The sequence below is a fragment of the Manis pentadactyla genome, chromosome 2 (genome assembly GCF_030020395.1).
Source record: "Manis pentadactyla isolate mManPen7 chromosome 2, mManPen7.hap1, whole genome shotgun sequence".
Lineage (NCBI taxonomy): Eukaryota > Metazoa > Chordata > Mammalia > Pholidota > Manidae > Manis > Manis pentadactyla.
The window spans coordinates 8,671,933-8,689,168 of record NC_080020.1 but is presented as its reverse complement, the minus strand read 5'-3'; the positions used below and the strand labels follow the sequence as shown (position 1 = coordinate 8,689,168).

General features: G+C 36.2%; 1 protein-coding gene across 4 annotated transcripts in view; it reads right to left on the bottom strand.

The window, feature by feature from the left end:
* The window catches only part of KATNAL1 (katanin catalytic subunit A1 like 1), an 80,338-nt gene that overhangs the window by 23,920 nt on the left and 39,182 nt on the right, over positions 1-17,236 (bottom strand). For all 4 annotated transcript variants that reach the window (XM_057489891.1, XM_057489911.1, XM_057489905.1 and 1 more), the window contains exon 5: positions 6,284-6,452. In XM_057489891.1, coding sequence (XP_057345874.1) covers positions 6,284-6,452 — 169 coding nt within the window. The remainder of the gene's footprint in view (positions 1-6,283; positions 6,453-17,236) is intronic.

The window sequence follows — 17,236 nt, the reverse complement described above, 5'->3', positions numbered from 1 at the left end:
CTCAGTAAATGACCAAACAGTACTTGTGTGACTTGACCCAAAAAATGAATAATTTACTGTTTCTGGGTAGTATGATGGCATCAGTAAGCTAAATTTTCAGAAAGATTCTTGTATTTTGGATTACAGATGCCAATATTGACACTATTAAAAGGAATCAATTTCTGGCATGCCTATACAACAAACATCACAACAAATTTAAAATACGCTCAGCTGAGAATCACACTTTATGATACAGACAGGGCAAGACTACAGAGTCACGTTCAAACGGATCACTGAGAACACCCTGTTCTCAGTATATGTTAATATTCTGTATATTAATATTAAACCTCATCCAACATGTATTACCTGTACAGTTTGTAATAATACTAGCTACACTGTTACTGAAGTGATCATAGAATTCTTTGCTTAGGGTTCCACATTAATTGACTAAGGTCAATACTAGCAAGAATTTAGTATTTAGCATATTTTACTTTCTTTTTACTAATATCTAAATTACCCACATCAAGGAAGGTTTGTTAGTGATCTTTCATTAGCATTGGCTTATCATTCTACTTGAGGAAAATGAGGCTAAAAGTAGTGACTAAATCTGATTATTCTAGGGTCAATTAATGGCACAGCTTAGCCTAAAATGCAGATAATGGCTTTTGCATCTTAATTGTGTGCCTTCACATGTTGGCAGATTAAATGAAACATGGCCAGTTACTACCTCTGGGTCCTGCATATCAAGAGAAACACTGACGAGTGAATTACCCTCAGAGAAGGATGACCAAGGAGACAACAGGTTCGCAGACCATGTTCTATGGGGGAGAATCAAGGACATGAGAGACATTTAAGCTGAAGAAGAAAAATGCTAATGCAGTGACACGACCAACTGACCTACTTACTCCCATTTATACTACTCCAAAGGAAAGAACCAAGACTACTGTAAAGCAACAAAAGAAGTAAATTTGAGATCAACAAAAGAAAGAATTTTCTAACAATGAGTTCTGTTCAACAAAGGAGTCATCTTTCCTGTTAGGTAGTAAGTCATCCAACATCCGAATTACTGGCTAATTAGTAATAAACACCCCAGTCATAGGGATTTCAAAACTGAATTATAGCTAACCTTTCATTCTTCCTGTAAAGCCACTGCCTCTCACTTGCCCATTTATTCATCTGATTCCTGAAATCAACAGCCCAAGGCAAGTGCAAAATTTCTTGGAAATCTCATCTTTTCCTTTTTTTAAAAAAAGTGATCTGTAGTCTATATCATATCTGTGTTAATTCCCCACTTTCATGTTGTCTTTATCACTAACACTAACATACTGCTTACTATGCACCAGGCGCTATTCTAAGCACTGGCATAGCCACCTGAATGGTCCTATAAGGTAGGTACTCTTATTACTTCCATCTCATAGATGAGAAAACTGAGGCACAAAGAAGCTAAATTGTCCAAGAACACACAGCTAGATCCTGGGCAGTCTGGCTCTAGAATCAGTGCTGTGAACCATGCTGCACCTATGACATACTGCTGCACACTGTGGGTATTCCTACCCCAGTGTGAGAAACACACGCAGGAAAACTTAGACAAGATCTCTAAACTGCCTCCCACCCTAGGACAACAAAAAACAGGTTGATGAATACAAAATAGTGCTTACAAATTTCAGTGTCATTCCTTGCATTAGAGTGTTAATACAAAATTTCTTTAAGTCAAAACTATGAATCTCCATAGCATTCTGCATACTTATTAATATATGCTCTTTCAACAATACTTACGAATACTTACTATGTGCCAAGCACTATTTTTGGCACTGGGGAATAGCAATGAACAAACAGACCAAAATCCCTGCCCTCATGAACCACACATTTACATTAGGAGACACTACACATAAATTAGTAAAACATTTAGGGATAGAACAGCAAGTAGCTACTTTAATCTAATGCAATAAGGTAAAATAAAAGCAGAAACCAACACTATAAATTAGCTGCCATCAGTGAAAGTATTTGTGGATTTAATATCCAAAGGACAAGATATTTCTTAAAAATAAGCCTTAGATAATACAAATAGCCAATAAACATTTGAAAGAACTTTCAACTTCCTAAGTTATCGGGTAAATACACGATACATGGCAAATATGCTGGCAAAATCACAATGAGATATGATTACACCCACGAGACAGACTATATACCAAGTGTTGGTGAGGATGTGGACCAGCCAGAACTATCACATTTTGCAGGTCCAAGTAGAAATCTGTATTATCACTTTGGAAAGATATTTGTGTTATCTGCCGAAGTTTAACACAAGCATAGCTTATAATCCATCAATTCCTCTCTTAGGTAGAATGCTTGCCTCAGATATACCAAGGATAAGTATAAAACTATCCAAAGCAGCATTACTAATAATAGTTACAAACTCAAAGCAACCAAACGTTAACAGTAAAACAGATTTAACTGTGATAATACTGTATATTAATGTATATAAACAAACTCCAGATAATCCCAACAGCATGGAGAAATCTCACAAACACATGTTGAGCAAAAAAAACTAGAAGAAAAAGAATACTTACTGTACACAGTTTCAAAATATACGTAACTAATTTATGGTATTGGAAATCAAAATAGTGGTCATCTTTAAGAAGGAAGTTATAAAATAGTGGTTACTTTTGGAGAGGAAGTGGCAGGGATCAGGAGGGATCATAAATATGACTTGAGGTACTCCGTGTTTTATTCTTGACTACAGGGTTACATGCAGTGGTGTGCTGAAGCTGACTTTTACTGGTTTGCAAGAGCCTATTATTAACTTTTCAGAAATTTTGTGAGCCAGCTGTGAAACACAGCCATTAATAAAAATTAAATTACAAAAACTTGTAACAAGGTATATTAAAAACAAAGGTAATACTCAAAACTCCTCACTTCTAATTATTTAACTATTATGTATGCACTTGAGGTTACTGAAGTCTATCGTCTTTGGGAAGCTATGGAACGGTAGGCTACTATACTCATCTCATCCCGACTGAGTTCAGTGACATCATGTTGGTGGCTTGGAATTAGTCATCATGGAAGTATTTATATCATGAAATCAGCAAATGCTACAAATCAGGGCTTGATTTATTGTTTTTTTAACTATCTATACTTAAGAAAGTAATAGGGAAATGTTAATAATGCAGATGAAAGTGTTACATTGCAAAGAGCACAAAAAATTATGGAAATACTTTTCTAGTATTTGAAAACTATTAACCAATTCATCAAAGTTACTCAAATGATGAATGAGTGAAGTTCCAACATGTTTCTGTTGTTTCAAAATGGCCACTTGTTACATGTAAGTCAATTAAATGAAGTCCTTTAAGTTTAGTAATTTTAATTCTACAAATAAAATTTACTGTATTTAAATCTGAGTTCTGTTTACTCATACGAGATCATAACGGAAGGACCGCTCATTTTTCACTAAGAGTTAGTTGACCATAAAGCCACAGTCTTAAAAATACTTGAAAGTCTTATAAGAAATAGGTATTTTGACACATTTCGAGTAAGAGGCTGTACAACATAATGATTAAAAGCTCAGATATTAGAATTAAGAGTTCAAATCCCAGTTCCACCACCTACTTGCAGTTGTGACTTTGGTGCCTCAATTTGTTCATATGTCCAACAGGGACTATAATACTGAGTTCACAGGAATTTATAGGAATTAAATAAGCCAATATATGTAAAAGGCTTCAAAAAGGGCTTGGTACAGGTTAAGTGTTCTCAAGGAAGAGTAACATCTATTGCTACTCTGTTGTTATCAGTTGCTCCATCATAAAGTTTGCTACACTAACCCAAGAATCTTGAGCGAAAACAGGTAATTTCTCATCTTTACTTTTTTACATCAGTAAAGTTAAGTGGTTTATATCAATAAAGTACAGTGAGCAGCTTTCAAACTTTTGACCACGGCACGAAGTACTAAATTCATTTTAGATCATAAGCTAGTAGACAAACATGTAATTATATAACTACATTTCTCCCTTGAAATAACACTGTCCTTACTATGGGCAATGCCCTTGGAATTTTCTAGTCTATTCTACTTCATTTTTTTTAAGCTGGTTCCAACACACAAAACTGATTTTGAAAAATCAATTAACACTGGGAACTGCCTTACCTGTGAGAACCCTTCGGATACTCATTTTCAAATTAGCTTTCACGGCAGTGGATAGGTTGGTTTCACCTAAACTGCCTTAAACCGTAGTGAGTTCTAGGAACTTGATTATTCTAATCAATATTTGAGTGCCTATGACAACCATAACTGAACCAAGTACACCTTTTCAAAATCTAATGAAGTTAATCTGAGTTTGTTTTTTTTTAATTGTAGCTCCTTTTGTTTCCAGAGTGACTTGGAAAATATATTTTATCTTCAAATAACTGTGGAGTTGTTTTTTTTTTAATAAAGGGGTTACTTTCCGATGACACTCTAAGTACTTAAGTGTTAATGAAAGAATAGCTATGATTTAGAAAATTATCTGAAACTTTTTAAGTGAAAGACAATTTGCAACCTCCAGAAAACTTTGACATTGAACAAATGCTGCCTGATTGTTTTGTTCTTTGCTGAAGAATTCCATTTAAAAATCAACATTTATTTAATTGTTCTGGGGACTCTTTCCAAATCCAATCTGGATTTTTAATCTATTTGGTAGGATAATACAAACATGAAAAATTCCAAAATAAAGAGGAATAGATCTGTGATGTCACAAATTCCACCCCAAGCTCCATTCCTCACTCAGGAAAGTAACGTTAGCTTTCTCTACCTCGGTTTCTTCATATGTAAAATGGGGATGAGACAACTACCTACTTCATGGGATTGTCTCATGAATCACTGTCTAATCACTCTGAAAGGTGCCTACGCAGGGAAGCACCCAACAAGCCATGTCAAGGTTCTTCTCTTCTGTTATGTGAAGGTAAAGACTGAACGTTCCTCACCCAGTTCTAAAGTTCACGTAAAAGCTACCATCAGAGTGAAGGCTGGACTTTATTTTCTAAAATGCAAACCAAGACTAGCTACACAAAAATGAAGAGAGGAAGAAACAAAGATGATATATAAGATACAGAATTTTAAGTATCCATTTATGTGGCTTTTGGTAATAGGGAGAACCAGTTCAATTTCATCAACCAGAAAAAATTTATTTATTAATTAGCATTTTGGGATTAGTACCCCCCACTAATCCCAAAAAAGATCTGAGATGGAATCATTTACTGTTTTATGACATAAAAGCTCCAACAAATTACAAACATAAGAAAATCTAATTCATTTGCAGTGTCCTAGTGAGGTAGAGATAGAATGTCCGTGAACCAAATGAATAGAAATACCCAGAAAAACACCAGTTTTATTGTATCCAGTTTATACAGCCACAAGACCTAGAAGTTGGTTGTACAGAGTCCTTATCTATTGATTAAAATTATAATAGTAATAATATTCAAATATAGTATATAATTTTGAAGGATAACCACTTGCTATTAAGTTTTAAGTTATAGTTACATCATGAATATGTGACATAAAGGTGATGACATATCCTGAACCCCTCCTAGCTAGGAAAATAAAATTTCTTTGTAGTAATTCAATAACATCATCATTCATTTATGGCATCACAATGGAAATGGGAAATGCTGTCACTAAAAATTTATTTTTGTCTTTCCACTCAAATTAAGGCTAAGATATATGTCAGGTTACTGTGGGTAGCTCCTTACTCTGTAAGATTATCTTTGGCCCGTTTTTCTAAAGTCCATTTTAAGGGCAGTATAATTTCCACCCAGTACTATGCAATTTCTTAGATAAAATAAATGTACATAGTGAACCCTAATTAAGGAAAATTTTCTTATTAAAGGGAAAAAATCTTGTTCTACTCTAAAATTTACAGACAAATCAAAGATTTTTTTATATTTTTAGCAGTAGTGAATCACATCTATCACCTCATTCTGCAAATATATATCACCTCCTTATAAATCTTTACCCTGCAATTGTTTTTCATTGCTTGTTCATTTTAATTCAGTATACTTATTGAAATATCTTGAGTTTTAAAACTTTATTTTGAGTATTTCTACAAAAGATCCATTTTACTAAAGTGTGTGTGTATGCGTGTGTGTAAAGTAGACCTCTGAGGTTACTGACATTGCAGAATGGTCTTCAAACTGCAAAGAGTGCTAGGTTTTGAATCAGATTTTTAAAAAATCTCTTTTCCATGTCAAAACCAGGGTACACTGATAAGCCAACAGAAATTATAATATGCACAAAAAGTCATTGACTTCAAGTGAGTGCCTCACAAAGAGACAGTCTTGCCTTGTCATCTCTTCCTCTTGCTCTGTAATCCTTGTCCCGACTTGCAGAGGGTCTGTCACTCTTTGATATAGGATGTGCTCGCCCCACAGGTCCCCGGGCTCCTACTCCTGGCATTTCTTTCCTCAGAGGTCTTATTTCTCGATTGGGACGCCTCATCTGAGGTGGAGCTCTGACAAGAAACAAGAAAAAAGAAAACTTGTCAAAGGCAAAATATTCCAATACTACCTTAGTCAATAAAACTATTTAATCCAGAAGCCCAGATGATTTCTACTTTTCCTCCTTTTGCCAATTCATGACCACAACTATTAGGTCGGCTTTTAAAGTACTTTTCTGTAAAACACACTGGTTGATAAATTATTAAATGCATATCAATGATATGTACAGCAACAGTCATTTTGTCAAAAAGAACTATTAATCACCAACAGAGGGCAATACAGACTAATCCCATCTAATAATCTTAACAGTGTAATGGAAACTCAATTACTTTATTCATTACTGTCCTAAACCAAGATTTAGCAACTTAAAAAAAAAAGCTGAAAGGACAGGAATTCAAAATATGTCTATTTGTACAGTTTACTAATTAATTTTTAACAATCAAAATCATTTTCTATGCTTCTGCAATGGAAAATCCAACATTTTATTCATCAAATTACAAATGGCAGGGCTTAACAATGAAATCTTCTTATAGACAAAGTAATTTATATGTAAAAATATTATTCATGCTTTGAGGGTATCAAAAAACACAGGATCATTCAAATTATACAGGCCCCCAAACGTGATTTAAGAATTTTGGTAACTATGTACGAAGGACACTAACTAGACTAACTGTTGTGGTCATTTCACAACATATGTAAATATTGAATCATGATGTTGTACAACTAAAACTAATACAATGTATGTCAATTATAGCTCAATAAAAAGAATTTTAATAAATATATAAGTATAACCACGCACACAGTGACATATTTTTCTTCACATAATGTGAAACATGTCTTCCTCAAACAAAGGTTTTAAGGTTTCTCAGCTCAGTATTTGTTTTTCTTTGGCTGTTGGGGGAACTCTATAACTCTGTGTCTAATCTCCTAGATCTCCTCCTTTGAACTGTCTCTGCCTCTGTTTTCCTACCTTTTCTCCCTCTACAGCTGCACCTTAATTTGCAACCTTCAGATACGATGCATATATTCTTTATCATGATATGCCATATCTATTATTATCCCTTTTCCAGCTTCATGCTTTTAATTCATCTAACTCATCATGGACTTTCTCTTCTTGGTAACAGAAAAGTGACACATGTATATAACTTAACCAGGAAAATAGGAAAATCTGTGAAGAGCCAGGAAAGATGGACACTCAAGGCAAAAAAGGTAAAAAAAAAAAAAAGGTGTTCACATATTACAACTTGAATATATTATCATCTACAGATTGTTGGAATTAGACCACTCCACGAAACTGCTAAGGATGAGGGACGATGGTGACAACTGTATGTCTGTCAGGTTACCATATAATCATTTCTGAATCACTGGAGTTCAAATCAGTTAAACAATTATTTATTGAACATCCCTTTGGAGATATAAAGCCACCCAAGTGGAGCCAGAGATTAATAAGCAATCATGTGAAAGGAATCCACAGGAAAGGAACTAGAAAATAGTGTATAGTAAAATGGCTATAAGGCATTTTCAAATAACAAGATATTCTATTAATTGTTAATAGTACATTATTAATCTTTAAAGCATTCTGTCAATGAAATTAAAATGTGACCACACTGGTAAAAAACTAAAAATGTTTCATTGCTCTATTGCTAGTATTTCACAGCAACCATTATTTTGAACTGAACTTTTTTGCTTGTTTTGATAAAGAGGTGGAGAGTAGTAATGCAGAACTTTATTTTATATGTATATATTTGTGTATGTATCAATGTGTTTCTTGAATCAGATTCATGGGTATAGCCAAAGACAATAAAATGAAACCAACGATTTCTCCCACTCGGAACGCACACACGTCAAGCATGCCCTTCTGTCAGCAGCTGTGCCTGCTACATAAATAGTCTGTCATTGTTTGTGGTCCTGCTTTTTAGACACACAGCCGGCCTGAAGCTTTTGCTCACAAACAGCAAACCCGTCCCTCACAGATGCATGCCAGGCTGCTTGTCAGCTGCTGGGCTTGCCCTGGTAGGCCTGGCCGCACAGGGGTGAATTGCAGTCAGTCCTGAAACATTTTTTCTGCGTTCTCAGCTTGTGCTCTCCCCACCTCAGCATGCTATTTACAGTTGCTGAGGAGTCCTGCTGTAGTCCATTCTGCACACACATCCAGCTCAACAAAGCTGTGCTGGGAGAAGAATTACTTCAAAACTCGTACCCAGGCTGCTGTTTTGCTGCTGCTGACCTTGTCTTGCCACTCAATATTCTGATGGGCTCATAAATGGTCTGAATGAGTGCTCAAGAAGCCAGATGTGCCATCGCGGCAAGTCCCACGTCTCACAGAAAGGGTGCCTGGGCTTTGCAAGTCTTCAGTTCCATCTCACTGCAGTTTGGTATTACATTTGTAACAGACTCTGTCAACTTCCCAAAGGACATCCTTGATTCTGTTCTGAACTCCTAGCTGTATTAGCGCATCACTGCACAATGTCATTCTTCAATTTAAGGACTCAGTGACAGCTTTCAGGCTGTGTAAAAAATAAGTCTCAAGGATTCTTTCACTGGTCTCCTTTTCAAGAGACTTCAATAGGGTTACCCAGCATCATCAACCTGCCCTAGGGCTCAGACTGACTGACACAGCACCGACACAGTATTTCAGGTGTAAATCTGCAGATGAAAGACTAGAATGTCTGCACTGTGCTCAGTTCTCCCATCTGAGTATATTTCCAAAGAGGAATGGGAAGAAATATGCTTTATTCTATCATATGCAATGAAGCCAATTTTCCTCCAAAATCCAGTATGTCCTCTAACCTATGTTAAATATATCATACATAAATGTTCTTAGAAAGGGGAACCCTCCTACACTGTTGGTGGAAATGTAAATTAGTTCAACCACTGTGGAAAACAATATGGAAGTTCCTCAAAAAACAAAAATAAAAATACCATTTGACCCAGGAATTCCACTCCTAGGAATTTACCCAAGAAAACGAGATCCCTGATTCAAAAAGACATGTGCACCCCTATGTTTATCGCAGCACTATTTACAACAGCCAAGATATGGAAACAACCTAAGTGGCCCTCAGTAGATGAATAAAGATGTGGTACATATACACAATGAAGTATTATTTAGCCATAAGAAGAAAACAAATCCTACCATTTGCAATAATATGGATGGAGCTAGAGGGTATGATGTTGAGTGAAATAAGCCAGGCAGAAAAAGACAAGTACCAAATGATTGTACTCATTTGTGGAGTATAACAACAAAGCAAAACCAAAGGAACAAAATAGCAGAAGACTCACAGATACCAAGAAGGGACCTACAGTTACCAAAGGAAAGGGCTTGGGGAGGGTGGGTTGGGAGGGAGGGAGAAGGTGATTAAGGGGCATTATGATTAGCACACATAATGTAGGGGGGTCACAGGGAAGGCAGTATAGCAGAGAGATGACAAGTAGTGACTCTATAGCATCTTAGTACACTGATGGACAGTGACTACAATGGGGTGTATGGGGGGGCTTGATAATATGGGTGAATATTAAACCATAATGTTGCTCATGTGAAACCTTCATAAGACTGTATATCAATGATACCTTAATAAAAAAACTATCATACATAAATGTTATCAGCACTGCTTATAAAGCAAATACCTGGAAACAACCCAAACGTCCAGTATCAGAATAGACACATAAATTATTAAACATCCACAAAATAAGATACTATATTTACATGAACATGAATTATAACTACATAATGTTGAGTGGAAAAGTAAGTTCAAAGAACACATGCAGTATGATTTCAAGCAAAATAGGATACTGCTTCAGGATACAAAAGTATGTACTAAAAGTATAAAGAAAGGCAAGGGAATGATAAACCCCAAATTCAGGATAGTGTCTAAGTCTGAAAGGAGAGGGAAGGGGATAAGATGCAAAGGAGCTCATAAGGGAACTTCAGAGGTAATAGTAAAGTTCTTTATCTTAAACTCTATGATGGGTACATAGATGCTATTGCATTGTGACTCATTATACCTTACATGAATTTTAATTATTCATACTATCTGCTTAGTAGTTAATAAAACTGTAAATGTGACTATACTACAACACTAATTAAAATTTATGAGCACCTAAAAACGGACTTATAGGGTTGCTACAAAGCTCTTTTACATGCATGTTCCAGAAACATACATGTTCTAGTTATGTGTGCTCAGAGTACACATCTCCAGTTGAACCTACTGGATTATTGCCTGGCAAACCTCCATAAAAAAGTCGGCAATAGAAACAGGACCGTTTGTCTTAGAGCACCATTATTTCATGACTCCAGAAGTCAGAGAGAAACAGACCTCTTTAGAAGATGTCTTCATTCCATGCCATATTAAGAAACAGGGTCTAAAATACTATCAAAATTTTCTCTAATTACTTTATAGGCTCCTTCTTAAGATTCCCCTTATTGAGCTCTTTGTATTTCTCCTAGCTTTCTCTTTAATGATTATTCTAAATTCTTTGGTTAAAGCTATTGTTCATACATTGTTAGAGTTCTAGTGTAAGGATAAGTAATTTGGAACAGGCCTCTATATGCCCAAGAACATAAGCCAAATATACTTAAAGTTAACTTCCGAAAAATAAAGAAAAATAATCTTGTTTTGTTATTACATTCACCTATAGAAATCCAGAATTAAATAAACATGGAAACATCTCTTCCCATAGCTAATAAACAGATAAGAAACATCCATAGCTAATAAATGATAAGAAACGTTAAGTTCCAAGTAGTTCATACTGATATTTTTTTTTGCTATAAGGACTTGGAGAGAATATGAGACTTCTGAGTCCAAAAGAAGTTATGTTAAGAAATTAGGAAGCAAAAAACAAAAGTTTAAATAGAAATTATAGAGGACCTATGATTTGAAGTTAAACATTAATGATTAAGAATCTATTGACTCTTATCAAATACATGGTTGCTATTTTTTTTAATATTTAACAATAAATACTGTTTATCTAATAAGTACAGGACCTATGCTGGACGTTGTATTTACATAAAAATGCTGCAAACACTATTCCCACCGTTGCAGAGAAACAGCACAGTGGGCTGGAGTCAGCCTCAGACTTGGAATCCTAAAACCTGAGTGCCTTTTCTACCCCAACCACCACCAACCACTGATTACACAAAAGCTTATCACTTAACATCTACAAGCCTTATGTTCTTCCTCTGTAAAAAGATATTAATTACTTCACCGAATTTTTAAAATCTATTTTTCACTGAGATGTAACAGATATTCAGCAATACGTACATATACTAAGTATATGACTCAATAAATTTTGGAACCGTAAAACATTCAGTGTATCAAGACATACAACACTTCCCAATATTCCAGAAAGCTTTTGCACAGTCCCTCTTAGTATGAGCGAGTAAAGGTAACCAGTATTCTGGCCTTACTATCATAGATTAGGTTTGCCTATTCTATTTTCATGTAAATGGAATCCTATAGTTCATACTGTGTCTGGTTTCTTTTTCAACATTACCTGTGAGATTCATCCATGCCCCTGGACATAGCATTAGTTTATATTTCTTCATTCCTATGTACTATTCTATTGCATAAATATACTAATCTATTCTACTGTTGGAGGACACTTCAGTTGTTTTCTGTTTAGGTGATTATTAAAGCTTCATTATGTTCATGGCAAACACAAGCATTCATTTCTTTGGGGTACGTGCCCAGGAGTAGAACTGCTGGGTCATGCGGTATATTTAAGATCCACATTAGTAAATACAGTTGACCCTTGAACAACATGGGGGCAGGGGGCATCAACACCCCACTCCCCCCAGTCAAATATCTGTCTATAAATTCTGACTTTCCAAAAACTTAACTACGAATAGCCTGCTTTTGACTGGAGGCCTTACATACATAGTCAACTGATGCATATTTTGATATGTATCATATACCATATCATCATAAGAAAGGTAGAGAAAAGAAAATGTTTCTGCAAATTATCACAAACCTCCAAAAATTTTCCAGTTTATTGAAAAAAATCCATGCATAACTAGACCTGCACAGTTCAAACCAGTGCTGTTCAAGGGTCAACTGTACAGCCAAACAGTTTTCCAAAGTGCGATGCCATTTTACACCAACAGCCTCTGAGAGCGCCAGCTGCTGCGTCCTAGCCGTTCTGGTGGAGGCACTGTGGCTGCCCTTTGCCGTTCCTGAATGACTGCACAGCTGCTGAGCACCTCTTCAGCAATATGCTTACTGGCCCCGTGAACATCCTCTTCCATAGAGTATCTGTTCCAGGCCTTAGTCCATCTTTTTTCAATTGGGTTGGCTGACTTTTTCTTGCTGATTTACTTATTGTCTTTCATTATATATTCTGGATACAAGTCTTCTATCAGACATATGCATTGCAAATATCTTTTCCCACTATGTGACTTGCCTTTTACTCTCTACATGGTGTGTCTCTTGATGAACTGAAGTTCATAATTTTAGAATTCTGAACTATCAGTCGTTTACCTTTAATGCTTTAGTGTCTTTCATAATGAATTTAATAATATATCTTTGACACTCCAAGATCTTGATGACATCCTTCCATGTTTTCTTCTGAAGCTTTATTTTCTTACCTTTTACATTTTAAGTAGCGACATATTTCAAAGTAATTTTTCTATATGGGGTGACAGATGAGGTCAAGATTTATCCCTCCCCATGGATATTCAATTAACCCAGAAGCATTTACTGGCAAGACCCACCTTTCCCTAATGAATTGCAGTGGTGTCCTCTTTATAAATCAGGTGACTTTACAGAATTAGTCTTTAATGATAAGTTCCGGTTCTAAAAAGAACTTTAAAAATGTTAGGTATTTGCTGTCAGAAGATTATGAGCAAATATTTAAGACATATTTAGGTGTCTGTTCAAAATATTAGTTTTTCAACAAATACCTGAACTCTTAATGAATGCAAGACACCATGCTGCCCAATACAAAGGCTACCTTAGGTTAAATCACCCCTCATGATCTAACAAGCAAATCAATCACATTCAGAAATACACCCAGTACTGTAGGCCATGGTGACAGGAGTTGCTTTGTACCCTCAAGTATACTTTCTGTGCAGAAAATGTTCTTCAAATGTTTACTTTGATTTTTTTAAAATTCACCTTATTAAGGTTAAAATGCAAAATTTCAGTTATTCTTTAAAGCTTTTAGATTCAACTTACAAATCTTCTATTTACACGAGTAGCAGATTTTAGAAGTCACTTTTAAGAGGCTTTCGAATATTGTTTGGCCCCATTCACAAACCTTGTTAACTAAATGCCACAAAACTTTTTACTTATGCTTATAAATGTAATGTATTTTAGTTCCCATTTGTCTAACTTCATAAAGCACAATAACTTACATGTACTTTCATATACCAAATAAATTAAACTTACAAGGTAAGCCTAATTTCTCCTAAATGTTCCCCAAAAGTACCTAACATAAATTTATACATGAAAAACACAGATCTAAATTATTCTGTAATACGTTTTAAATTGGAATTGCATTCTTACCACCCTCAGAAAAATAATAAATATGGAAATATGTACATATCCCTTAACAGAAAAATATTATTACTAATAGTTTTGATTCTCTTAGACATCCTATTCCTAATTCTCAATCTTCCTGGAGTTGCAAGATGCTTACCCGAAACAGAAGACAATTACTATCCAAGTTCACCAAGGTAGTGAACAGAAATGGCAGCTGGTATGGGATCTGAAGCCGCAGACACACTCCCACACCAGCTGTATGATGCTCCAGAGGCAAGCTTTCTTCACATTCTGATGTTGCCTACGACCAGGTATTTCAGCTAGAACAGTGACTGGATTCTTCTGAGTCTGATAGGATATACTAAGCCTTATTTAAAATTGCTAAGCCAGTCATTTCATCACTTCAAAGGTGAGGAGGAAAGGGAAGAGAACATTAACAATTCTTCAGTCTAAGGGTAGAATCTCACCACTCCCAGGCAGATTAATTACTCAACTGTAGCTTGCTCTTCCTTGGCTCTAAAGACAGGTCCTTGTCTTTTCCATTTAACTGAATGAATTTAAATCAAATAACCTTTGAACTTGAAAAACTTAGAGTAGTTATTTTCTACCTAACTCTAAAGACCATAAGATTAAATGGACAATGGCATTCTTTCAGATTTTAAGGACTACACAGCTTTCACAGATATTAAAATAATATCAGTTGAACCTTAGATAGTTCAGAATTCTTTGTCTAGTTCTTAAAGGCAACTTAAGATTACAGGTTTTCAAAACATGGGGATAAGAAAAACATGATATAGTCCCCTCATTCAAGAAACTTGTAATTTAGCTAAATACATATGCATATTTTAAGACTTTTACTGGACATCCCTCTCCATTCACACATAAATACTACAACTAAAGCCTTGTTGGAGAAGAGTTCCCAAATAAACTATAAACAGGAGTCCTCAAAAACAACAAACTATAGGATAAGACCCTCAAGAATTTATAACAGAAGTACAAAAATAATAATTACATGGTAACAACAACAAAAATAAACGGAAAACCTTTCCACTATAAAGCATGTAGAAATTCTGGATCAAATGTAACAAATTCCTTTCATGTACATAGGTGATCTTACCAGAGGGTAAGAGAAATACCCAAAGACCAAAAAATAAGTAAGAGAGCTGATGGCATGACAGTCCTTTAGGGTTTCCGGGCTTCACACACTGAAGGGCTTGAGATTCAGAGATCATACAGTAAGACCTGAGATAAGGCCTGAGGCCCACAGGCCAAGGAAGCTGAACTGAGACCTCCCATGAAGCCAGGATGCTCAAAGGGCTACAACCCAGTGACAGGGTAGAATTAAGACACATACACACAGAAAAACAAGTACACCTGTCTATGTGGGCCTATGGTCTGCACTTGCGAGGCAACAGTCTCCCCTAGAAATGGTACCCACGGGCCTGCTCTCACGCAGTTTGAGATTCGGTTTTATACTACCTTAAGCAAAGACATTTACCTAACAGTGGTCCTGGACGAGTGACATATCTCAGGCGCCTACCTGAAGCGACCACAGACCCTCTCAGGAGTGACATCCCTCTCAACAAGCCACACAACAACGAACACCTTAAAACAGGCTCAACTTTAGCATGAATAAGAGCCATCGGAAATAACAAAAAAGATAAGACTCTCAATAACTTCTGACAATAGAATTCCCAGTTACAGACTATAAAATCAATGTTTAAAATGATTAAAAACATAAAAAAAGAATTTAAAACAAAGAAACACAAGTCTTAATATAAATAAAAATAAATCCACACTTAGATAATTCACAGTGAAACTGCTTAACACCAAACACAAAAAATAAAATCATAAAAACAATGAGAGAAAAGAGAAATTATCTACAAACAATAGACTGGTAACGCAAGCCAGAAGGCAAAACACTACTACTACCAATGTCATTTTCAAGACACAGAGAATAAACAACTACCAAACTAGTACTCTAAGCTAAATTATCATTTATGAGAGAAGAAAAAATACAGATATTGAGACAAAAACTGAGGGTTTACCACTAATAGGGATCTTTGTAAGAACTACTACAGATATACTTCAGCAAAGAAGAACCTGGAACTAAATCTAAACAAGAACTCTACTTACTCATTCACTCAACAGTTACTGAATGCCCACCCTGTGCTAGGCACTATTCTTGGTGCTAAGGGTAGAGCACTGTGAAAGATCCAAGGCCCTGACCTTATAGAGCTTACAATGTAGTAGGGATGGTAAACAGTGGGCACATCACATACCACCAGGCAGCTCTGAGTACGGTGAAGAAAAATAAAGCAGAGTGTAATAATTAAAATATAGTGGCCAGGGTAAGACTCTCCAGGGGACATCTGAACAAAGGCCTAACTGAGGTGAGGGCATTAGCCACACGAGTATCGAGTGGGGCAGGGGGTTAGGGGAGTGGATGATGAAAACTACAAATAACTCATGAGCACTTCCTAAGTACCAAACTCTTTTTTATACTTTACTTACATTTAATCATTTAATTCTCATAACCCCATGAGGTAACTGCAGTATGGATCCCCAATTTATAGAGGAGGAGAATGAGGGGCAGGTTGACAGGTCCTCACAGACACTAAGTGGCAGAGTCAAGCTGAGAACCCTCAAAACCTGGTTAATTATCAAGCTCCGGGCAGAGGGAACAGCCTCCCAGAACCGGAGCTCCTGGAAAGCAGGAACCTTCCTCCTATTCTTTGCATCCATAGTGCCTGGTACACAGGGGGTCTGTGTTGTGGGGTCTGGATATGTTGATCTGACCTCAGCGCAGCAGAGAGATGAGGACTAGGGAACAGCAAGAGGAAGAGATGAGACAAAGAGGCCAGAGTCAGAAAAAAGAAAGAGGAAGAAAACAGAACAGCGTAATGTCACAGAAGCCTCAGAAGGAAGAGTTCCAGAGAAAGATGGTGAGCATTATCAAATGCTACAAAGCTAAACATACTAAGTCTTGAGAACAGACATTCATTATTAATTTAGGAAGTTACTTGCGAGAATTCAGCCCCAACACTGCAATGAATGGCCATCCAGGACTTGCAGTTATGCTGGGAAAGGCACTGCAGTGCACGGCACAGCACACCGTGCGGTGTACATACAGCGGTCTGCCAGGGAACCAGGAAGGGAAATGACCATGGCCAAGTGCAGCCAGGCAAAGATTTCTTGCAGTAAAATATAAAAGTAGTGTTCCAGGTCTTCATTCTCACTTACCACTATCTTGTTCCCAATCCTTAGTTTATCTCTAATGAATTATAATTTCTATCTTTTAGTTGTCTTTTCTGTAACATAAA